The sequence below is a fragment of the Carassius auratus genome, chromosome 21, assembly GCF_003368295.1.
Source record: "Carassius auratus strain Wakin chromosome 21, ASM336829v1, whole genome shotgun sequence".
In the NCBI taxonomy this organism is placed as follows: domain Eukaryota; kingdom Metazoa; phylum Chordata; class Actinopteri; order Cypriniformes; family Cyprinidae; genus Carassius; species Carassius auratus.
In genome coordinates, this window is record NC_039263.1 from 5,472,783 (window position 1) to 5,499,406 (window position 26,624).

The 26,624-nt window shown below is 38.5% G+C and overlaps 1 protein-coding gene across 2 annotated transcripts in view; it reads right to left on the minus strand.

Moving 5' to 3' along the window:
• LOC113038309 (glucocorticoid receptor) overlaps window positions 1-26,624 on the minus strand; it is a 74,961-nt gene that overhangs the window by 8,485 nt on the left and 39,852 nt on the right. The window contains exons 3-7 of one of the 2 annotated variants that reach the window (XM_026195630.1): window positions 18,228-18,394; window positions 11,043-11,069; window positions 6,995-7,111; window positions 3,738-4,016; window positions 1,221-1,365 (exon numbers count right to left, since the gene is read on the minus strand). In XM_026195630.1, the coding sequence (XP_026051415.1) occupies window positions 1,221-1,365; window positions 3,738-4,016; window positions 6,995-7,111; window positions 11,043-11,069; window positions 18,228-18,394 (735 nt within the window). The remainder of the gene's footprint in view (window positions 1-1,220; window positions 1,366-3,737; window positions 4,017-6,994; window positions 7,112-11,042; window positions 11,070-18,227; window positions 18,395-26,624) is intronic. The other variant, XM_026195631.1, reaches the window with a different exon arrangement.

Sequence of the window (26,624 nt, forward strand, 5' to 3'; positions counted from 1 at the left end):
ACAACCGCTAGCACTTGCCCCTCCCACAAGAAGCGGATTTCGCTCTAGACGCGCGAATGCATTCGAAATGTTCAAGCAGCAAACTAGACGCGGTAGACGCAAATTTAATGCTCTATTCGCGTTTGGTGTGAACACAGCATTAGATATCAGATATCGTGACTAAAAACGCGTGGAAAACGCTAGGCGCGCCGCTTCCTCCTCCTTTACAAAGAGCTCGGGCAGTTGCGCCCCTGAGGCGTCTGCCGTTGCTAAGCAACCATGATATGCTCTCTCCATGAAGACGCGGAAATTTCAGCAAAGGATAAATGGATTTGCAGCTCTAAAAATCGCTTGCAGTAGCTCTGATACTAAATTTATTTAAAAATGGCAATCCATATACAGCTATGGTCGGCTGTTCCTTCATCTTGGCTGAGCTTTCATCGTTGTTATGGGAAAGGATGAAGCTGATTGGTTAGTTCTTGTCACATGACCTGCGGTGCGCTTGCGGCTCTCTGAAAAGTTGAGATGTTTTTAACTCGATGCGGTGCGGACGCGCCTGGAAAAAACGAGAGTGACCACGTCGCTTCCATTATGAGGGTGCATACCACGCGCCTACATTGGAAATAACGAAGATGAGCGCGCAAAAGACGCGATATGTGAACGGCCCCTTATTCTGCAAGCATTTCACAGCACCAAAGAGAGAGCGAGAGCGAGAGAGAACATATATCATGGCCAAAAGAAGAAACTTTTATCATCTGACAAAGTTATTGCTGACTTGGACTTACAGCAACATGCCCACAATCATTATCCTGTTTTAACTGTATTTATTGATGATGATTTGCTCAAGCAAATGTGCAACACAATTCATTATATTAAATTTATAAAGGCACTTTGCCATGTCACATTTTACATTTTAGTTTAACATTTATTGATGATGGATGATATATTGAGAGAAAAGAGTATGTGGTTGTAGTTTGCAATTTCCAAACTGATAAATGCAAAGTCTATACTGCAGTCAAAATTAATGTAGTATTTACATTTCAATCATCCAGAAAAATGTAAATGAACATTAACACAATGTAAAATAAAAGACACCAACACACCAGACTATTTCAGCTAATGCTCATTTGACTTCCTTTTAGTTTACGTGACATTTTACTATGACTAGACAGCTTAAAAACCACATAATCTGTCACCGAAAGCCAATACATTCCATTTGTGGTTAGTAAAGGTAGACTCACTCGTTGATGACGAGGTCTGGAGCGAAACACAGCATGCCTCCGTTACACTGCTGGTAGGATCTCCAGCCCAAGCCGAAGGACATGAGGAAGAGCCAGGAGCACTGCAGGAGCGTCATCTGGTCATCCAGGTGCAGGTTTCTGAAGCCTTAATGTGACAGACATTAACATTTAAACACCATTACAAGAGTCCTACAAAAGCAACATAGTTCAAAACATGAAGAACAATTTTTGCTAAAACAAAGCAATGCAAAAAAATCACTAAAGAACCATAATTTTGGGGTTTGCTCCAAAATGTAAAATGGTTTTAATTAAAGTTGGATTTTGAGATTTAGTTTCAGTCTGTAAGATAATAATATATGATTGTTGTTGCTTAAAAACCCTCTGATGCAGCTTTATAATGACATCTCTGTTCTGATTTTGAAGTCACTAAAATCAAAACCAACTCTTTGGCTCATGTATAATCATCTTTCCTGATTTCTAAACCTTCCAGACACACCGAGCTTTGCTCATAAAACTGGAGCAGAACAAATTTGTGTAAATCGTTCATAAAACCACAGTTACATAAAATGTCAGATTAAATTGAATTAATTAATTCATCACTAGGATCAGATACATGCATCACAGTCAAAAGCTCTTTTTTCTTTCTTTCATATTCCAAATCTGCCAAATGGCAAATCTCAACTCAAATCTCTGAAAGTGATTACTTGCTGTCAGAAAGCTACAGAAAGCTAAAATGGTTACAGTATAATGTTGTATTTTTAAAGAGAAATGAGTTTGCTCAAGCATGTGGCTCTTACGTAATACTTTTCCACAAGTATTATGAAGATATGTTTGCATACTGTGAAATAATCCATACAACAAAATCTCTAATCACAGACACCTTTTATCTTTGTAATGATTACAGCCCCAAATATGTTTTATTTGGGGGGGGGGGGCAATACCAATATTAGGGAGTAAAAAAGACCGATATCGATATATTGGCCGATATTCTTTATATAGTATTCTTTATATATTCTTCTATAGTACAGTATAGTCAAAAGTTTGGACAGACTTCCCATTCACGTCCAAACTTTTGACTGGTACTGTATATAGAATACAGTATATAGCTTACATAAGTAGGATATATATACATAAACATTTTTTTTTTGCAATGATAACTCAAATGTGGTGAACAAACACTCATAATGATGTTACAAACACATGCCTATGTAGTGGAGGAAGGGCATTTAACAATTTAACAATAAACTTTATTATTCGAAATGAGTCTGACATCAGTGCACTTAACAGTAAACTTCACTTATTATAAATAACACAAATAAAAATATGTATATAACTTGTATTAAGAAATTTAACAAGGTAACTGTGAAGGGCAAGCAAGCTACTGCCAACCAACAGGGTCAGGTTTATGCAGGAAGCACAGCTTTTCCAAATGTAAAACTCTAAAATGAGTAAATAATAATGAATAATATACAGTACAGACCAAAAGTTTGGACACACCTTCTCGTTCAAAGAGTTTTCTTTATTTTCATGACTATGAAAATTGTAGAGTCACACTGAATGCATCAAGGGCTATTTGACCAAGAAGGAGAGTGATGGGATGCTGCTCCAGATGACCTGGCCTCCACAGTCACCGGAACTGAACCCAATCCAGATGGTTTAAGGGGTGAGCTGGACCGCAGACAGAAGGCAAAAGGGCCAACAAGTGCTAAGCATCTCTCGAGGAACTCCTTCAAGACTGTTGGAAGACCATTTCAGGTGACTACCTCTTGAAGCTCATCAAGAGAATGCCAAGAGTGTGCAAAGCAGTAATCAAAGCAAAAGGTGGCTACTTTGAAGAACCTACAGTATGACATATTTTCAGTTGTTTCACACTTTTTTATGTAGTATATAATTCCACATGTGCTAATTCATAGTTTTGATGCCTTCAGTGTGAATCTATAATTTTCATAGTCATGAAAATAAAGAAAACTCTTTGAATGAGATGGTGTGTCCAAACTTTTGGTCTGTACTGTATATATAGACAGATTCAATCAAATATCACAGTCAATCTAAAACGTGTGTGGCCAGGCTCTCTCTGGAAGTGCACTGCACTTGCAACAAAATGGACAAGTTTATGATCTAATTCATGTATAATAAACCTTTTAAACAATGAAATGTACATACTGAGTGACTGATACCATCTTTGTTAAGGAATACACTTGTTGGTTCACATTGAGTTCACAGTTTTAACATATATCTTTAAATTATTTTCAAGATCTCAGGTAAACAATCTATTGCTGCTTTCAGTATGGCTATAAGGTCACACAAAATGATATTCCAACTCACATTAGACTGACTCACATTTAACTTTGATTAAAGCATATGATCACCTGAGATTATCTATTGTCATATAGTTTGTATATTATTCCAGCCGTTTAGGACACAGTGTTACAGGAATAAACTTCAAAATAATGATTAAAAACAAAAGAAAAGGTTGTGCAGTGATTAACTGTATATCAGCTAATATTGAATACTCACCGGGAAGAGCTTTGGCCCACTTGACGGCAGAAACGACCTGGCGGCCTCCCAGACGGTTAAGAGTCGTCATGAGGCGGGTGGAGGTGTCTGGGATGGTGCTGTCATAGCCCGCGTAAATGATCTCAGGCTCAATGGCTTTGAGCAGGGACAGCATGGTGGGTACCAGCTGGGGCATGGCTTTGGGCACTAGTGAAGACATGCGCTCATCAGGCAGAGCCGGAGCCTGCTCACTGGAGGACGAATGACCCTGTAATCGCATCAGTTTCTTCTTTTTCCGAGCTAAGATGAAGGGGAGAAATTTGATTATTTATAATTCAAATGAATAGTAATTTCATCTAAATGTTGAAAACAAGGCATTTCGGTGAATAGGTACTTAATTCTTGAATGACTAAATTGGTTACTAAATACACTTTTATATTTTGAATCTTGATACAATATTTGGAAAATTAATCCGCATAGCTTCTCATTGTTTCAAATATGCTTTAACACAGCAGTTTAATAGAAGGGCAATATGACACATTTGATGATACAAATGATCTACTGATTTATTTAGCTATTTTTTATTTATTTATTATGTAGCATACACATCAGTGCCACGTTTAGTGACTAGGACTGCATAAAACTGCTGACAATTACAAAGAGGAGCAGAGAGAAGGTTTGAAAGTAAAGCAATAACATATTGAGAGTTATCAAAAAAAATATTTATTTATAAAAAACTCATTACAAATTAAGTAATTTATGAGACAATCCTGAGGTATTTAAAATATATTGTTTATTTCTTCACATTGTACACATCTTTTTATAAAAAAAGTTGCAGTACAGATGATTCATCAGTTAAAAAACTGTTGTTTTGCCTTATGATCTATAATTTGAGCTATTAATAATTTGAGTTATTATGGTTGACAGCTAGTAGCCAAAATTAATGAGCTAAATCAATAATTATTATTAAAAATTGCAACCTTTTGAGCTGAGTTGCTAAAAGAAATAAAAAGAGAAGAGTTTACTTTTTTTGGAATGTTTTTCAGCAGCTCAGACAATTCAAAGGATTTAAACATGGCCCAGAGATAATCTTTTTGCTAAACAAATTAAATATCTGCAAAACATTGTCAAATGTCATCAGTTCCTAACAAGTAAGTTCCTCTGCAAGTAACCAGCATTTATACGCCTCGCCTGCTAAATGGTCAACTATTCTGTACGGCACCTTTTTTCAAGGTTTTTAAACATCATTTCCATGGTAAATGTTTATAATTTTATAGTAAGACCATATTGTTATGGTTATGTTCTGTTTCTTGAACTTTTATTTTGTACCATATTGTTCCTGTTTTATTGTTCCTTGTTTCCACTTCTTTTTGGTTACCATGTTTACTCACTAGTTTATTTATTTAGCCACACCTGTGCCTTGTTTTACTGGAACGGTGCTTCACATTTCCGGTCTCTGGTATTCCTGGTCAATTCTAACATATTTTCAGAGCCGTTAAACATATGAAAATAGTTTTACAAAGCACATGATGCCATAATTTCATAATTATGTCACCTGTCATAGTTTAATGAGTGCATAGATGACATGAAGTGACATGCTAGCTGCATTGAAAGCAGATGAGGGCTTATATCCTAAATAAGTTTGCAGGATTTTGTCCAAGCAATGATACAAGCACACTTTATATTATTAATTATTATATTACAATGCATACAGTGCGGGACATGGACAGATTTGCTGGTAAGTTACGTAATACTTTACTCTGGCAGCCAACAACAGCACCGCTTAAAAGTGAAAATTTTATTTAATAGAGTACCAAGTAAATTACACTGTCAAGGTGCAGAAAAGTATCAAAAGCATTGTCAGAATAGTCCATCTGCCATCAGTGGTTCAACCTTGACATTACGAAGCGAAGAGAATACTTTTTGTATGTGAAGAAAACAAAAAGCATACGCAGCCTGTGTCAGCTCATTTTGGCGTTAGGGTGATGTGGAGAGACGCAGAGGAGACGAATTGTTGAATAAAGTTGTTATTTTTGTTTTATTTACAATACAAAAAGTATTCGTCACTTCATAACATTAAGGTTGAGCCACTGATGGGATATTCCGACTATGCTTTTTATACTTTTCTGCACCTAGACAGTGTAATTTACTTGGCACTCTATGGGACAGTCCTGGACAAGCCTCCTGGTTTTCATCCAGAATATCTTAAATTGTGTTCTGAAGACGAATAATGCTTCTACATGTTTGAAACAACAAGGGGGTAAGTGATTAATGTCACAATTTTCATTTTGGGGAGGAGTATCCCTTTAACATGACATGTATTTTTATATTTAGTCAAATTGGAAAAGTGTCAATTCAGTCTATATTTTTTACCCTGTTTTAACATGGATTTCTATGGAGATTGTAACATGAGAGCAACCAAACGGAAGTTAATCCAGCACCTCTCTTTGGTTACTCAAGAAACAGGTGGATTTTAAAGGCAATGATCTCACCTGAAGTAAAGTCCATAGGATTAGAACTCCTGTCTAGTCATTTACAATGAATTCAAGTACTAAGTAGGGCTATTACGTCCTCAATATGATTATGATTGTCAAATTATCTTGAGGCAGAAATTTCAGCATGCTGTGTAGAAGGTATATTCCTGCTCAAAAATAAAGGAATATTCCAGTGTCCTTTCTTGTATGAATCTTTTGAATTTCAGCACAGATACCGTACAAATGGAGCTTACAGAGACATGTACGTCATGAGTTCTGATGTGTGAATGTCTCTTGAAGGTTTTCTCTCGTAAAATCACTCAGCTGTTCTGCTGATTGAGAGCTTACCATCAAACCCAATGTCATTCTGTCCCACTATTAACATTTTCTGCCATAAATGTTTCTATGGCAACTAAAAGCCTCTCTGTTAGATCTGTTAGATAAATATTCATACAGCACAAAGAAAAAGCAAAGTGATTTGAAGGACCAATAATCCACATTCATAAAAAAATACTGGAACCTGGTTGTTTGATCAATTACAAAACTATAAATTATTTAATGACATTTGGTTTGGTTTGTGTGAATGGTTCTTTCCTTCAAAGCTATTCAATTTGAATCTACTGGGAACAAAAAAAAGTGGAAGGAAATGATGGTAAGATATATTAATATTATTTTTGAAAAGGTCCAATTCCTCTCGATTGTCATTCTTAATTGCTCACTGGTTTGCGACCCTGTGCAGTGGTATATTAAGGTCACATAAAGCACTCAAGCAAACCGCTTATCAATCTATCAGAGCATCCTCACCTTCCAAGTTCATGCCGGCCTGAAGACACTTGCGAAAGCGGCATGCCGGGCAGTTTTTCCTTCTTATCTTGTCAATGATGCAATCGTTCCTTCCTGCGCAGAGATAGTTGTGCTGCCCTGGAAGAAATACAGGTATTACTTACAGCTTTGTGGTCAAACATTTTAAAGGATTCAAACTTACAATAAGCACGTCTGATGTCTTGGGGTACAGCATCACAGCCCCAAAAACCCAGAGATGCAATTACAGCGGTAAAGTGACGGCTGAATCAATATAATACTTTAATATTTAACTGTAGGGCTCCCCTCGATTAAAGATTTTTCTGGTCGACAAGTAGTCGTTCATTAGAAGCATTAGTCGACTAATTACAGGGTTATTAATAAATCATTTAAATCACAATAATGCACCTTTAATTGCCTACATTGCCTAATGAGTGCTTAAGCACACACATAAAGCTTGTCACGGCACACAGGCAGAAGTAATGATTATGAATGTGTCAGGGAAAAAGATTAAGGAGGCTGTATTAACATTTTAATAATTCACTGATAAACTAGTGATTTTTTGTTTTCAGTCTAAGAGATGAAGTAAGCGACACTGACTCATCATGTTTCATCATTGGTTTACTTGAAAGTAGAGGTTTTATAAAAAAAAATATATATATATATATATATATATATATATATATATATATATATATATATATATATATATATATATATATATATATATATATATATATATTTGTGTGTGTGTGTGTGTTTTATGTAATAATTGTATTTTTGGGTGAACCAAGTCAAGTCAAGAGAATCCAAAACTTCAAAGAGCTTTGAAGCCCTTCCAAGCCAGAAATGTTTGGAATTTGTACAGAATGATAAGCCAAAACCGATGAATAATCAAACGCCACCTCAACCAGTCAACTCCTGATCGCTCAGCTAAAGACCTTTGAGGATTTCTCCATTTGGTGTGGAGAACATGACATCCAACAGTCTGTAGAGACTCAACTTGCAGAATTGTTCATTTTGCTTCTGATAGCCAAATAAAAGCAGATTTTCTTTGTTCTGTTTTTCAGTAACCAAAAACACTGCCAGGAGGTTTTTGTTTGACATCTTATAAAAAAGCTATACAGAATTTTCTCTAATTGTTATTTTATATTTCATTAAATAATAATAATAATAATAATAATAATAATAATGACAATAATAATAATAATAATAATAATAATAATAATAATAATAAATGTACTCGGTTACTAACGCAACTAATATTCCCAGAAACAAAAACTGATAATGTGAAACTGCATTCAGCAAATGACAATTGCATTTACATCAAATGTACACAGAGAAGGTGAAGAAAATTTCAGATGGTTAAATTAATCTTTTGCTCTGGCTATCACCACCTTGCAATATCAGAAAAATGACTTGCAGTGAGAACAGCGTGATCTTATACTTTATATGAGAATACTGTCAATCGGACTTCCTGTCTGATGCTGCTTTGACAGTGTACTGTAATTGGTTTATACATCAACTAACCTGACTTTATTTTACTTTATATTCAATCGCTAAAATAGCGGGATCCCTTAAAAACAGAGCTTTGAAATCCATTTCTGTCTGCCAATTTGCCTAAATTGATCTTTCTGTGGTGAAGCAAAGTGGAGGAGAAGTTCAAAAGACTATTTATCCTTAGCTTCATCCTGCAGACCAGCATTCTAAGTCATTTCTTTACATTAGAGCTTTTAACAATATAATAATGTCATGCTCAAACATGTTAAGCTGCCTTGACACACGGTGACTCATGTGTCTTCCCATTAGTCATGGTAAAGACGCATCATCAAAAGCCATCAATGCCAATGCATTCATACAGCAACTCAGAGGAACTAACTGTGGCACAAGCAAAATCAAGCAAAGTGCAACTATGATGATTATCAGAATGCAAACTAGTAGTGACTAATAATTAATGCAGTTAACATGCTTGTGGAGAGGGTCAGAAATCAACTTTGAGTGAAAAATGACTCCATGAGTGACAAAATATCCTACATATACACTCACCTAAAGGATTATTGGGAACACCATATTAAAACTGTGTTTGACCCCCTTTTGCCTTCAGAACTGCCTTAATTCTACGTGGCATTGATTGAACAAGGTGCTGAAAGCATTCTTTAGAAATGTTGGCCCATATTGATAGGATACCATCTTGCAGTTGATGGAGATTTGTGGGATGCACATCCAGGGCACGAAGCTCCCGTTCCACCACATCCCAAAGATGCTCTATTTGTTTGAGATCTGGTGACTGTGGGGGCCATTTTAGTAAAGTGAACTCATTGTCATGTTCAAGAAACCAGTTTGAAATGATTCAAGCTTTGTGACATGGTGCATTATCCTGCTGGAAGTAACCAGCAGAGGATGGGTACATGGTGGTCATAAAGGGATGGACATGGTCAGAAACAATGCTCAGGTAGGCCATGGCATTTAAACAATGCCCAATTGTCACTAAGGGGCCTAAAGTGTACCAAGAAAACATCCCCCACACCATTACACCACCACCAGCCAGCACAGTGGTAACACGGCATGATGGATCCATGTTCTCATTCTGTTTACACCAAATTCTGACTCTAACATCTGAATGTCTTTTTTCCAGTCTTCATCTGTCCAATTTTGGTGAGCTAGTGCAAATTGTAGCCTCTTTTTCCTATTTGTAGTGGAGATGAGTGGTACCCGGTGGGGTCTGCTGCTGTTGTAGCCCATCCACCTCAAGGTTGTGTGTGTTGTGGCTTCACAAATGCTTTGCTGCATACATTGGTTGTAACAAGTGGTTATTTCAGTCAAATCTGCTCTTCTATCAGCTTGAATCAGTCTGCACCATTCTCCTCTGACCTCTAGCATCAACAAGGCATTTTTTGCTCACAGGACTGACACATACTGGAGGTTTTTCCCTTTTCACATCATTCTTTGTTAACCCTAGAAATGGTTGTGCATGAAAATTCCAGTAACTGAGCAGAATGTGAAGTACTCAGACCGGCCCAGGCACCCACAACCATGCCACGCTCAAAATAGCTTGAATCACCTTTCTTTCCCATTCTGACATTCAGTTTGGAGTTCAGGAGATTGTCTTGACCAGGACCACACCCCTATATGCATTGAAGCAACTGCCATGTGATTGGTTGATTAGATAATTACATTAATGAGAAATTGAACAGGAATTCCTAATAATCATTTAGGTGAGTGTATAGAAATGATTGGAAGCACTTTAGCTTAGGGACCAGTTCTAGCTATTAGCTAGTTGTTTTTAGTATGCATATTACTAGCATATTGGCTGTTTAATAGTACTTATAAAGTCACCTTTATTTATATAGTGCTTCTAACAATACAGATTGTGTCAATGTACTTTACAGTATTAAATAGGAAAATAATGTGTCAATAATGCAAAATGACAATAGTAAACTAATTTTTCAGTTAAAGGCAGTTTATGATCGAATTCAGTGATGTCATCATCCAGCTCAGTTCAGTTTAAATAATTTCTGTGTAATCAAGTCGACAATATCACTGTATATTAAATTATTCTGCATGACCATATTTAAGATCTCTTAATCCACCCCATACCTAAACTTAACAACTACCTTACTATTATTAATAAGCAGCAAATTAGAAGTTTATTGAGGCAAAAGTCATAGTGATTAGTTAGTTAGAGAATTGGTCCCCAAACTAAAGTGACTATTTACTAGTTCAGAGGAAAGAAGAAGTGCTGTTGCAATTGGGTTTATATGGTAATAAATAAATACATAAATAAACAAACCGCTCTGAAAAAGACATAGGGTTAGTTATAGGCTATTGTTATAATGTAATACATCGACCTGTCAATTATTTCACATTTTAGCAGAAATTATTGTGGTTATGATAAGTTGATAATTTATGATTCCTGCTTTTATAATTGAACTTTATGGAATCTGTGTTACTGCTGTGAATTATTTCTAAAGAGAAAAGCATTTTAACACAAGTGCATTGTGGGGCGAATAAAACTGGAAGCAAAAGCATTATTGAAGGTGAATTTATTTACCATCTGTGTTTTGTCGTGCTCTCCATCCTTCGCCATTGCCAGAGCAACCGAAGAAATCAGGGAAGAAAAACAAAAATAACAGATATAAATGTTTCAAGTGCTAAAACACAGCTCTGTTAATGCTGACACAAAATGTGAAGCTGGTTGGCAGAAGCTATTCATTTCATCCATTTGGTTGCAACTTTGAATTTTAAGATATAAAAAGTCCTTGATAACACTTTAATTTAGGGGCAAACTCTCAACTATTAACAAGTTGTCTATTATCATGCATATCACTAACATATTGGCTGTTTATTATTACTTACAAAGAATACATTAATGCCTTAGTTTGCATAACCATATTATAGATTCCATAATTCAACCGCACACCTGAATTAACAACTACCATACTAACTATTAATGAACAGCAAATTAGGAATTGACTGAGGCAAATTCGTAGTTGATAGTTAATCATAAGAACTGGTCCCCAAACTAAAGTGTGACCAAATCCTCTATTACAAGACACATTCATATCTGTTATTTTTGCATAAAGGAGACATTTTCCCCTGAAATTCAAAGCTTCTTTACCACAAAAACAGCCGTTTTAAAAGTCCTCGCTCTGAGCTTTAAACAGTGCCCTAACCAGGCTCTAACCAGGCTAACAAGTCTCTCCAAATTAAACGCTAAAATAATGTGCCATGCAACAAATCATATCAGATGTTTAACATCAGAAATATAACACAAATGATTTTTCAATTTTAGCCAATATTTACCAAATTCTTGTTGGTTAAAAAGATTTACAAAGACAAGACAACTTTTGATTAGGTGTCACTTTATTGAGTCACTTTTAACACTGTACTACTGTACCTTTTTATTTAACTTTTTATAAAACCGATCTTAAATAAAGATAATGCAAATCATTATGCAAATTACTTATTGATCATGAGCATATAACTAATGTAACTTAAATTCTGACATAGACAGACATTTTAACTATTACAAATCTATACCAACATAAAGCTACATTTTTATTAAATCAGGATTGTTATTTAACACATTTTATTGGCACCCTAAAGTGCAGCAGTCCACTTTTAGCAGCCTTGCTTCTGAAGTATTCAACTTCATTTAAAAGACTGATCTGAAGTTAAAAGACTTGAATGACTGAATCAATCAATCAGCTCCAAAATGAATCACATCACCATAAAGTTTGATTTGAAGAAAAAAAGACAAGACTTTACTTCTTTTATGAAGCAATTAACTATGCATCCCATAAAGCACTGCTTTGATTAAAACAATCAAATGAGAGTATAATATGAAACCTCTAGGTTACGTATGTAACCCTCGTTCCCTGAAGGAGGGAACGGAGACGTTACGTCAGAAAGAGACTGACGAATGGGGTCTCGCCTGAGAGGCCAATCCCCTTTGAGTGGTAACAAAACGAGCCAATGGTACACAATGTACCTTGGTCTGCGGGATTTGCATCACAAGCTCCACCCGCTGTGAGGGTATATAAGGAGCACCGCAAGCAACTCGCATTCAAGTCTTTGCTGAGGAGCCAAGCCCAGTGACCTGACCGTTCTGTGGAACAGCGATGAGGCAAAGAGACATAACGTCTCCATTCCCTCCTTCAGGGAACGAGGGTTACATATGTAGCCTAGACGTTTCCTTTCAGTCGGTCACATTCTACATTACATCAGAAAGAGACTGACAAATGGGTCCCTTACAAAATGCCACATGGCTGTCTTCCAGTGACCTGTATGAGTGATAGCACCTTGTCGTAAGGCCAGCACGAGTGAGGGCCTATATTTGACACAGAATGCACTGGGTAGCATATTCCAGCTGGACGTATGCTAGCAGGCTGCCTGCTCATAGGAGGACTTACAAAGGCACGTATCAACCGAGAGGTGGTATTCCAGCCCAAATTCCAGGCACGCTAAAATACCCTCTTAACCAGAGCCAAAGCCATCAGGAGCACAATCTTCAATGATAAAAACTTTAGCTCTATTGAGAGCAAGCGTTCAAAATAGGGTTGCATGATGTGTTGTTTAAGCATCAATATCGCGATGTATAAATCTACAATAGTCACATCGCAGGATGTGCGATGTAGGTTGTCGTAGTTGATCCATTATTCATTAACTGTAGGGGCCAGCTGCTCCCCGGCCCTTGACGAATGTGATTCGCGGATTAATTGCACAGCTTAACCATCATAGAATGAAAGTTTTGACAGGGCAGAGAGAGAGAGAGCGCATATTAATCAATTGACACAATGGTTTCGATGTTTAAATCATTTAAAATGAGAATGTAAGTGTGCTCATCCCATTTTTGTTTGTAAGAAAATTTTTTATTAGATTTTATATCGCAATATATATCGCAGAAAAATAAAATATCACAATGTCATTTTTTCCCAATATCGTGCAGCCCTAGTTCGAAGGGAGCCCTCTGCAGTGCTGATAGAACCATTGCGAGGTCGCAAGAGAGAACTTGATGAGGGCGAGGCAGATTGAGCCTCCTGGCCCCTCTCAGGAACCTGATGACCAGATCATACTTCCCAAGACACTTACCATCAACAGGGTCATGGTGAGCCGAAATGGCCGCCACATAGACCTTCAGTGTGGAAGGAGACAGTCTTCATTCCAACCCTTCCTGAAGAAAGGAAATCACTAAGCCAATCTGGCATCTCCAGGGCTCTTCACGATGTGAAGAACACCAAGTGACACAGAGGTTCCACTTCAAAGCATAGGCATGTCTGGTAGACAAGGCTCTAGCTGAAGTGATGGTAGCTACCACCTGATGTGGCAAGGTACCTAAACCTTCCGTGACCCATCCAGAACCCACACATGTAGGTTCCAAATACCGGGGCGTGGGTGCCAGAGGGTGCCCCGTCTCTGAGAAAGAAGGTTTTTTTTCAGAGGAATTGGCCAAGGAGGGGCTGTCATGAGGAGTACAAGTTCGGGGAACCAAGTCCGGCCGGGCCAAAGAGGCGCAACCATGAGGACCCGCTCCTTGTCCTCCCTGATATTGCACAATGACTGTGCAAGATGGCTCACTGGGGGAAACGCATACTTGAGCAGGCCCATCGGCCAGCTGTGCGTCAGAGCATCAAGTGCCCTCTGTAAAATAACTAGCAGTGGTAATTTTCAGTTGCAGTGGCAAAGAGGTCTACCTGAGCATCTCTGAAGCATTGCCAAATCAGCTGAACGACTGAGGGTGGAGATTGTCAGCTGCATGACTGAACCTGCCCGGGATGCGAATGGTATGAAGCGACCTCAGATGCTTCTGACTCCACAAGAGGAGATGGCGAGCGAGTTGCGACATGTGGCGGGAGCGTAGACCACCCTGACGGTTGATGTACACTACGGTCGCAGTGTTGTCCATACGGACCAGAACGTGCTTGTCCTTCAGCAGGACCCTGAAGCGGTGCAGAGAAAGCTGTACTGCTAGCAACTCGAGGCAAATGACATGCTACTGAAGTCGGGGTCCTGCCCAGGTTCTAGGGGAGCGGCAGGTAGAAACGAGAGGTCCAACCACGGGGTGAAAGTTCAGAGGCAGACCAGAGTGACGGTCACTGCCCTGTTGCCATGCCCGTCTCAGGACTCGGTCGTGAAGCCAGTGCTGAAACGGTCTCGAGAACAAAGGATTCCCCCCCGGCCCTGCTCCTTCATCTCTGCCAGGTTTAGCCGTATGTCACCTGACCCAAGGAGCGTGCAGTAACCTTCGTCGCCTCGAGAGCGAGGTCAGTAGCAGTGTGCGCCTCCTGCAAAAAACCCCTGAGTCGGCACTGCCCCCATGCAGTTCTTTGAGCATCTTGGCCTGGTAGACCTGAAGGGTGGCCATGGTGTGCAGAGTAGAAGTGGCCTTGACCTACAGCTCTGTGGATGAGAACCTACAGGCCTTGGAGGGAAGCTTGGGACCACCACGCCATGCGGAGTTGCTCTGAGGACACAGTTGCATCGCAACAGAATGCTCCACTGGGGGAATCCCAGCATACCCCTTGGACGCTCTGCCATCGAGGGCAGTGAAGGTGGAGGAAGCACCAGAACGGTTTTGGGCAGTTAAAGGTGCCTTCCATGAACTGGTTACTTTCTGGTGCACCTCCAGAAAGAAAGGTACGAGCAGGGGGTGTTGGCGGTCCGCACGAGCAGCCCCCAAGAACCAATCTTCCAGCCTCGAGCACTCGGGACAGGGTGGAGGATTCCATTCAAGCCCGATGCTCTTAGCTGCCTGGGAAAGCATGGCTTTCAGCTTGGGATCAGATTTGGGCAACCCTGGCACTCCCGAGGGAGGCAACCTGGCACTCCCGAGGGAGCCAAATCCTCATCTCCCGAGGACTCAAGCCTGCCTTGTGATGCCCACACAGCAGGGCGGAGCTCGTGATGCAAATCCCACAGACCAAGGTTAACTGTGTATGATTGGCTCGTTTTGTTACCACTCGAAGGTTACCACTCACGCGAGACCCCATTCGTGAGTCTCTTTCTGACGCAACGTAGAGCTTGACCGACTGAAAGGGAACTACTGACTTAGAATCACAGTTATTCTAATTTGTTATGAATCAGTATTTCTTCATCAGGACTTTTGTAATAGTCCATGGCTTCCTATTAATGCAATTGCTCTGACTCTGAATTGTGTACGTGGCTTCTACAGAAACAGCATCTCTTTAACCTCTGAGCACATATAGTATGTTCTGAAAGATTTATATATAATCTTACTACTGTGGCGAAAATGAATTAGATTTTTACTTTTTGAATGCCAATGTTTTGCTCAACAGAGAACGAATGCCAAAGGAGTGGATAATGTAGCAATATTATGCAGGTGGACTTGATTTCAGTATTCAGATGGAGCATGTGTTAAAACAGGAGGGCATTCTGTCGAGAAGCCAAGCACATGAGCTGTACTGCTGCGTGCTCTTTTTCTAAACATATTCTGTGCTCCAAACATTATGAAATTTCTAATCTCAAAGTCACACCTCTGCAGGAAACCACACTCTGACAATGTATTTTTCTCTGTGATTAATTAAGGCAAAACTAATCATCTGTCTGCTAAGGTTTCAAAAAACTGTGATTGATCGAGTAGATCACAAAAAATATATTTGATATAAAAAATATATAATGATAGTTATTCAAAAATCATATTCAAAATATCATTTAAACAAAGCTGTTCTTCTTGGAAAAAAACGTATCAAAAATATTTCAGATTCTGCTCTATTTTCTGGGTCAGTGATTTGTGACTAAAGCCCTATATAGCCAATCACAGACATGTTTGTTGACTTCTTAAATGCAAAGGCCAATGGTGTTTAGGTTGGAATCCACAAAATCCAGTCACCGTTTTTTGTCCAGTGCTGGGTTCTATCATGCTCGTAACTTTTTTCTAACAAAGACATTTAAAAGTTTCATTGTGTAGTCACATTCATTGCAGGGATTGAAATTTGCATTTTATTTCCAGTCTTCAAGTATTTTCTCAGAAGTTAGCTCTGTGGCTAGAAAGTCAACCCTCTACATTACGAGTAAATCACTTTCATATGTGACTAAATCTTCCTTCTGGCTGCTAAATGATGGCTAATATTAGCCAATGGCTAATAAATGATCTGATTTTACTCGCCAGTGTGTTAGCTGGAGGCTAACTTTAGCACAGATATTTTCACTCACGAACACTCATCAGACAATTTGTGTTTTTTTTTCCCTCAGTGGATCCACAACGCATCTGTATAATGTACCGTAAGCTCTAGTGTTAAGGCACACAAATCGCCGTCGCTTTCTCTCACACTCAGGGGGACTGACGTGCTACATTTAAAGTTTTTAAACAATGTTATTTGTTGAATTTTCCTTTAAAAATAACGGCGTTCCTATGGAAGACTTCAGCTTTTAAGAACAGCTGGGTTTTCCAGTAGTGGGTGGGGTTAATGCGCGAACGGCAATCTCATTGGCTGGCGCTCACCTATTATCGTCCATGTTTTGATTTCAGCAAATCAGTTCGATCGAACACACAAAACCTGATTAATATTCATGAATCCAGCAGCTCATTAATCCTGAGTAATCCTTAGTGAGTTTTATAGTTTGCATTATTAGGAATCGTATTATTATTATCTTATCAGTATTTTTGTACGTTTTTTTTTTTCTATTTTTTGAAACAGATCCCGAGGCTGAAACTGAACGAGAGCAACAGCAGCAACGACTCGCTCCGAGCGGGGCTCGAACCCGGATCTCCGGCATGGGAGGGGACGCACTAACAAGGAGGCAGAGAAATTTTAAGCAGTTTTACTCACCGCCTGCGGTTCCAACACACGATCGTGACCTTTTTTCGTTGGGATTGCATCATCCTTAAGAAATAAACGATACGCAAATCCGTCATCAAACTGGGCCTTGTTTGTGAAACAAGCATCTTCGAAATGCAGGGAACAAACACAAACACTTGCACAACTCCGTTGATGCTCTGTAAAAATAAACTCCATCCACTGGTCCCTTAATGCTGTTTTTTTTTTTGGTAATCTGTGCAGTGTTGTCTTGCCCTGGCAACCAAAAATACACTTCTTTTGTGACTTTTCACAACGCTCTCGCTCTGATCAGTGAAATGTCTGTGCTCAGCCTCGCTATACGGGAGCGCGCGCTCTTCCGGCAGAAGTGTCCTTAGGACCCATATAAGGAAATTCCGCTCCATCTAACGTCACACAGAGCCATACTCGAAAAAAACTTTCCGAAACTTGTGACAAACCGGAAGGAGTATTTTGGGAACAAAAATACTCCTTCAAACGTACAACTTAATTTTTGAAACTTTGTCCATGTTTAGCATGGGAATCAAACTCTTTTACAGTGTAAAAAACTCAGTATGCATGAAATAACATTTCACCCCCCCTTTAATAGTTTTCCTGCCTCTTTGATATATTTCCTGTTGAAATGGGAGGTTGAGGCATACATAGTATATAAAATTTATAGAACATAGTAAGCGCTCATCTGTAAATTTAAAGAGATGTTGCAAAAATAGATCACACTTTTAATGTGACCTAACAGACATGAACTAAAGTAAAGCTAGGTAGCTACATCCCACATTTTATCTGCCATCAAAGACAACCTTGACAGTAAATGTGATTCCTTTGTTGTTCACTGCTTAATAAAATGAGATTCAAAGCATTTATCAGCCGAGTGCTTTCCACTGAGTCAGCCCTACTGTCAAAACAGGAGCATGAAGGAGTATGTGTGTGTCCTGCAGGCTCACCCTCCACGGCTCTTTTGAAGAAAACCTTGCAGCTGCCACAGGTGAGCACCCCATAATGACATCCAGAGGCCTCATCAGAGCACACCAGGCATATCTTATGGGTGTTTCCACCGGGCTTGACTGATCCTGATGGACTGGAGCTGCTCCCTTCAGGCCTGGCCAAAGAGCTAGAACACAAAAACAAAAAGAGGTTTTAGACATTTCAAATGAAAACAGTATAGATAACTTCTATATATAGGCTACTTATAAAATTCTGGAGTTTAGATAGAAACACCAGGGACCATCGAGGGAACATCGAACTGTGTCCTCTAGCGGTCGCTATTGGGAAAGCCTTCAGCATGACCAGTGTTCGAAGCATACATCTAAACATGACAATAACATTGGCCGACTACATACGTCATCATTACAGACCACGCCATCCTCTTTTTATCTTTAGGACTGTTTTTGACGCGCGCATTATAGTAAGAATGATTTTTCTTCTTTACTATAGTGAGCACCAGTAAGGTGTTTAAGAAGTGTGTGGATCTGTGTTCTCGTTATTTGACACCTGAGGACACACTTGGTCTTTGCATCTTTCGTTTTGGCGAAGAGCATGTGTGCAATGTCCTCGAGGGGGAAATCTGTGTGCATTGTGAGCGTTTTCCGATGAAGAAGCTCTGCTCTCCATTGTCTCTCTTCTCGAGGAAAAAGGGACAACCATCAGCTCACCGCGATTAGGACCCACCACTGCGACACAGTAAAATAAACTCATGGGGATGAGTTAAAAAAGGGTCTTTCCCTGCTGGATGAGCAGCAGATGTCAGATGAGGACGAAGAAGCTGAAAGTGAGTCCTCTCTTTCCTCCTGCCCTGCATACGTTGAGCTGCTTGAGGTTATGAAACGTCCCACAGCAAGACTTGACTTGCCTTGGAAGCGGGCCAAGAAAGTGTCACCTCGATGAGCGTTATCTTTCTCACCATAACCCTCCAGATGTATGAGAACGGTTATGAGAAAATGTCCCTTATTGTAGAGACGCTGGCTTGACTCCTCTTAAGGCTCCCTCTTTTCCATCCAAACCCCTTCAAGACATATATCGTTTGAGTGACAGGGCATTTAAGTGCCTTTAAATCTTTCTGTTAGTTCTATAATAGCTCTGAATAGTTGTGAAAAAAAAGAACCAAGAAATACAAATACTTTCCATTTTTAATACATTTTTGTTGCGTAAAGTTTCTCTTTCAGATGCATTTCAGACGTATTTAAATCAATCATGAAAGGTGACTCTCCAACTACTGACTTGGCATGAATAATACAGTGTATTTTTGTTGTTTTTGTGGATCAGTGTGAAAGGGGGTCATTTTGACAATCAAAAAAATAATATAAAATAAAAACCCATCAAAAAAATCAATCATGCAAAGTGATTCACCAAGGTTTGTGGTAGTCAATTTACTAGTAAATGCAACATTATATAACACCCTGCTGCTGCCCTACTGTCCTGCCAAATTTAGCTACAACCCTTATCAAAGGATTCAGGATCCCTTGAAAAAACACAGGCCATGTGTACTGAAACAAGTTGGCAACATAATTTGCAGGACCGTGGGTCCACAGGAGCACGGTTCAAGTCCTAAATCTAGATCTGAGTTGTTGGAGATCGCATGCACTTGATTATCATGGTTGTTTGCATCCCTGTGCTACTTTCTGCTGCTCTTGGTAGATTGTATTGGTCATTATGGACATACACTAGATGTGTATGTGTTCTTTATTGTTTGTCAGTAGATCACATGCAGAACTTTTCACTTAGATGTTTAGCAAATCTGGCCCTTAGTGTTTTGATGGAAAAGAAAAGTAGGTATGTCTGACTGATTTTGTTTAGCTGACACTGATTTCCATGTTATATGAATTATATACTTCATAATATCAAATACATTTACAATAAAATAACCAAAATCAAAACAATTTAGGCATCAGCTTTATAATACACAGAATAAAAATGAATATTAATTTTGCCACAGATCACATTTAACAATGTTATTAAATTATTTGAATTAATGAAATTGATGAATTAATCATATTCCAAATGCATAATAGGCTAGAAAGCAGGTAAATAGCTCTCCCTATTTAAAAGGGTCATATGATGCGATTTAAGTTTTTCATTTCTCTGCAAACTCTTGGTACATAATGAAGATCTGTAAAGTTGCAAAGAATTAAGTCACAAATCCAAAGAGATATTCTTTATCTTTATTAAGAATATATTCTTTGTGTATATTCTAGGGGTGTAACGGTTCACAAAATTCACGGTTCGGTTCGATACGATACACTGATGTCACGGTTCGGTTCGGTTCGGTTCGATACGTTTTAGATACAGCAAAATGTAAAAACATCTCAACTTTTCAGAATGCCGCAAGCGCACCGCGGGTCATGTGACAAGAACCAACCAATCAGCTTCATCCTTTCCCGTAACAACGTTGAGAGCTCAGCCAAGATGAAGGAACAGCTGATCATAGTTGTATATGGATTGCAATTTTGAAATAAATTCAGTAGCAGAGCTACTGCAAGCAATTTTAAGAGCTGCAAATCCATTTATCCTTCGCTGAAATTTCCGCGTCTCATGGAGAGAGCACGTCATTGTTGCTTAGCAAAGACAGACGCCTCAGGAGAAAGACGCGCTTAGCGTTTTCCATGCGTTTTTAGGCGCGATATGTGAACGGCCCCTAAGGCGCTCGCTCACTCAGCACGCGCTGAAGGCTCGTTGCAAAATGTCTAATGCATTTAACAGACCAGAAATATAAGATCCTAAAATAACCAACAGGTCTGGTGTTTGGGTTGGATTCCCTGTAAGCTATAGTGTCTAAATGCTGCAGGGATAGTTTGCTGCGTGCATGTTTCTCCTTTTTTTCGTCTTTTCCCAGATAGTACTGACGCATATATCCCAGATATTCCCGCTGTTTTTTTTTTTTTTTTTTTTGTAATCCCGCTGGTGTACCCTGTCATGTTGCAGATGCGACATACCGTTGTTTTTTTATCCACCACTCTCTTGCCATCACCATTATAGCTTAAAGGGAATCCAAAGTGCACCCAAACACCAGACCTGTTGGTTATTGGAGGATCTTCTCATTTCTAGTCTGTTAAACGCATTGGCTATTTTGCAACGAGCCTTCAGCGTGTACTGAGTGAGCGAGCGCCTGCTGAGTAGCCTAACATAAACATATAAGATGGTGTTTTTTTCTTCTTCGGGAGTGTCAGGGGCGTTGCCTGTTACGTTGTTTGGGTTATTGGGCTACCTTGTTGAACGCATATCATTATATTTCTTTCTCTCTCTTTTTTTTTTTTTTTCAAATATAATTAATTACTCCAACGAACCGTTCGGTATACATAATGCGTACCGCGTACCGAACCGAAAGCGTCGTACCGAACGGTTCAATACGAATACGCGTATCGTTACACCCCTAGTATATTCTTAACTTTAAAGTTAAGACTCTGTAACTACAGTTAGTGCTGAAGCAGTCATGTCAGGGAGATGCTGTGTGTATCTAGGTGAAAGCAAAAGCTAATTTTTTGTCCAAAAGTAGATGCATTAAGGAATCTTTAAGATTACTTACAACAGAACAGCAACACATTTTAAGGACGACCGTTTCGTGGCCCTAGGAGAGGAGGTAATTCTGACTTTGCTATGATAATCTGGCACTTCTAAATCAGCTACTGTATGTTTTGTTATTAGTTTAAGCATTTGCTATTGACTGTTCAAATGTGGAGTTTTGTGCATTCTGTATATCTCCAACGAGTGCTTGTGGTGTTCGGCCAATCACAATGCAATGGGTCAGTTGGCCAATCAGAGCAGACTGCAATTGTCAGAAGGAAGGACTTTGTAAAAAAAAATAATAATAATAAAAATAAATAGGTTTGAAAGAGGCAGGGCATAGAGGACCTACAATAATAAATAGTTTTTTTTTTAATGTGTTTTTGAAAATTAAAGCATATCAACAATCTATTACACCAAATACTAGAGCCCGACCGATATATCGGCCGGCCGATATTATCGGCCGATATGAGCTTATTGCATTTAAATCGGCATCGGCGTTTATAACGGCCGATGAATGATGAGAAACAGTCTCATGCTTTACTCATGTTATGAGTGTTGCATAGTTTACCCACCAGAGGGAGCTCTGCAGCTCCAGAGTTGACAACAGCGCCAGAAATCCACTAGCGAAGAAAGCGATCAGCCAAGCCAGCCACGGAGATTTTTTTTTCTGTTTTGACGGTGAGTCTGTCGTTCTTCATGTGAAATGATTTAGTTCATACACTGTATATACAATGATGTGGTAGTTCTAGCTAACGGTCCTATCATTATCACTTATAAATATTCTGTAACATCACTTACAGCCGCTTAATGCATTGCTATATTAGATTAGCCACAGAGCTAATACCATGTTTATCAGTGGAAGAGTGCGAACGTTAATAAGAGGTCAAACTATAACGTTATCGTTTAACTTATTCTAAATATATCTGCAGTGTTTCCCACATAATGACCGGGTAACTGTGGCAGGGGGGCAATGACTAGAAGTTATGTTCAGCGTGCCTCGAAAAAACAACAGCTGTTATGTTATTGAATGAATTCATTAAAAATAGGTCATTGCACTTACATCAAATCACGATATGGACGAATATCTGTAAGTATTAAGCCGGAATAGTCTTTTTAAATATGAATCCTGCATGTTCTGCGTGTCTCTGTTAATGAATGGCGCAGAAGCGCCTCTTCATTCATTAAACACACGTAAGCGCATTAAGCTCGCGGTGAATTCAGCGTCTGCTGTCTCACTAAATAATCACGTGAACACATGAACAACATCTCCAGAACTGCTCTGACAGTCACTTCATGAGCATTTGACCGTTTGATTTAAGTAAAAGCAGCATCACATCACATACACAGAACTGTAAATGTATGCCAACCCGTCAAAATAAAAGTCCAGTTAAAGACTGTTGTTCAGCAGAAAGTACAAAAGCCTATCATAGACTCGATTACTAAAATATTCGATAGCTACAGCCTTATGTTATTCTAACGCTAATATAGCTTCCTTTTTAGCAGGCCCCTTAAATGCTTGCTATTAACTTGATTGAAGGTGGTTCTTCTCAAAATTGACAGCGGTGTGTTCATGACACTAACGTTAACCATTCAACTTCGACTAGATGCGTCAGAAATGATTAACCAGATAGGACATGTAAATAAATGTGAGCTGAACAAGCGCTTTTTTTATTTTATTTATTTTTATTTTTTACAGATTGTTTCAAAGCAGCTTTAAAGACATAACAGGAAAATGTTGTAATATTGTTAAATAGAAGTAGGTAATAGGTAATACCTATTGGTTGACAAATAAAATATATATATATTTCTCATTTTTGCCTATGTAGGAGATCCCTGTTTATTATAATTTTAATTCTAATGATGACACGAGTAATGATACATGGTGATATTATTAATACACATGCTTATTCTTTCTCTGTCTCTTTCTGCCCTACAGATGGCTGAAAAAGGGCATGCTGTAGCAGCAAAGTGTGGTACTACTTCTGCAAATACTTTAACTTTAGTATTATAATTTATTTACAGAACACACACAGACTGTTAAAACCAGCTTCAACTGGAAGAAAGTAAAAGTGTTAAATGTTTAAAATCAGGCTGTTTTTTGATCATTAAAAAATATATACTTTTGATGTGCAATTGTTTAGTCATTGAGACTATAATCTAAGGCTTTTTTTTTTTTTTTTTTTACATAATCTCTTCTGGAAAATGGTTTATACAGCCCACATACATAGAACAGGCAGATATTTTGCTATTGAATGTTGTGTAAGTGCAGTATATAGGAAATGGGTCTAATATCCAGTTTATTTTCAAAATCAAAATATCGGCTTATAAATCGGCTCTTTTCGAGTTAATATCGGCATCGGCCCCCAAAAAACCATATCGGTCGGGCTCTACCAAATACACAAAATAATGATCTTTAAAAAAGCAGTGGGTAAAGTGTCTCGTCCCACAGGTTGCCAGAAATTGTTGCATGTCTTTGACAAGCAGTTTGTTTCAAAACATATTTTTGAGGCTGTCTTTGGTACACCACAGTGTTAATGAGAAAATGCTCAACAGTGATGTTGACTGATGAATTAACACAGTCGTTTGTGGTAATGCATTTAAAAAACACCAGACAGACACGTAAACAAGGTTAAAAATGTACAATATTTCACCATAGGGGGACTTTAAACTCTCTTTAGGCTTAAAAATGCATGTAGATTCACCCAGCCTTTAGTGTTCAACATGATGCTATCTGAGGTTAACACTACCAATTAGCTGACAGGAGATGATCAGGACAGCTAATAATCATTGGTGGCATAGTGCCATGAAGCCAGTGGTCATCAACAACTGTTGCAGTGATTTCACTCTCCCGATCCAGCTTCATTTGTGCTGGTTAACCCCTTTGATGATCTGCTTTTGGTATTACAAATCCCTGACCCAACCAGAACTGTATTGCAGGTTAGCCAACATGCCACACACTGCTATATTTAGCTCCCATCTGCATGAACACATTAAGTCATTTGTCAGCTGATTGATAAGTTATTCAAAGCGAAGAAATACGCTGTTACAAATGAGTAATGCCTTCCCACCAATGTAAAGAACTACACAGATTGCAATAATGGGTTTCAGGTTTCCGAATACTCTGACACCAGGCCCCACATTTAGCTTTTAAGAATGCTTGTATTCTCAAGGCCAACAAGTCTGACCTAAAGTTAGGTCTGTGGTTCGACTAGAAGGGTCACTAGAAAGAGGACACCGGTTATAAACCAACAATGTTGTCAGCCGAAATCACTTACTCTGTGACTGCAATTCAGGTAAAACAAGCAGTAAGATGAGAAATTGTGTCATTTAAACATTTGTTTCTCCCTGTGACTTACAAATGCTTATCAATACAAAGACTGTGTTCAAGGTTTTTGGGAATATTGTGGAAGCATCCGTTTTCATAAACCAGCAGTATTCAATTAGTGTTCACAGAGTCGCTAGAATTCTTTCCTGGCAATGATCAGGACAATCCTGTGATGCAAATGGTTAGGTACTGATCTATACAAAGTGCATTTTTAGAAATACATATTGCACATTTCCAAGCTGGTGAAAACAAAAATATTAAATCCTAATAAGACTTAAATAGTCAAAAATAATAAAACTAACCAGAGGAAGAGCCATTTTCAAAAGATACAGCAGTATTATGAAAACAGCACTAGCATAGCTGCCACTTTATGTACAGAAATAATATTATTTGCTCATATTTTTAACAAAGTTATGCCAGCAGAAACTTAAAATAACAAACAAACAAACAATGTCTGCAATGCTTAATAAAACTGCACAAGACAAACAGCATAGTTTGCACTGATTCTAGACTTATTATTAGAAAATCATATCTTTTGGTTTGCATCCATCAAGTTTCAAATAAAAAGAGAAATTTTCAAATGAAAAGTGATACAATTCACTAGATTATTATTATTAGTATTATTATTAGTATTATAAACGCAGTGAGCATGATATAAAATGTTATTTTCTTACTTTCTTAACTGTACGCATGTACATTTTATTAATATTAATAATCTGAGTAAACTGTAAAGAATTAATTTAACAGCACATTATATTCCATTCAGTCTAAGAAACAAGCTGATTGAATGGTGTTGAGATACTTGAGCAGGTCTGTGATTAGACTATCGTGACAAGCCTTGTTAGTACATCATTTATAAGTGACATGTTTGCAACAGATCTGTCATAGTCTACATTGTGTAACATATTTTTTCCTGGTTCGTGCATGGTGATATTGCACTATGCCACAATCTAGAAATGACTCTAATACTGAGAATCATAATCAGACACTGCCAAACCGGGGACGTGTCTGCAGGGTTTGTTGATTTTTCCACACAGAATTTTTGGAATGTCAATTTGAGCTCCATCCAACAGGTGGTGTGTGTGGCTGTGTGTCTGTCCTCTTCTTGAAATATTTCCTTTTACTCTTGGCCTGAACAACAGTCCTTTGAGAATCTGAGATCTTCTCAGTGCAAGCACACACAGCTCCACATAATGAGAATGCAATTCAATGACCTCAGCAGGTTAAACGATCATAACCCAGGTCTGTGCTCACTGATTTGCATGTGCTTTTAAATGTTTCATTCGCGCGCTGGTCTGATGTGTGCTTTTTTTTTTCTTTGTGCTTTTTAAGTCTGTCCAAAAATCACAAGATATGGTCATATTAGGATCCATGTTGAATATATTTTATGAACGCTTACATGTACATTAACTTGATGCTTGTAGATTCGTCATCATGCACTAAAGAAACCACTTAAGTTTTCGGCCTTTAAAAGATACAACAAAAATGCTTACAGTTTTTGCGAATTTTTTCTGGT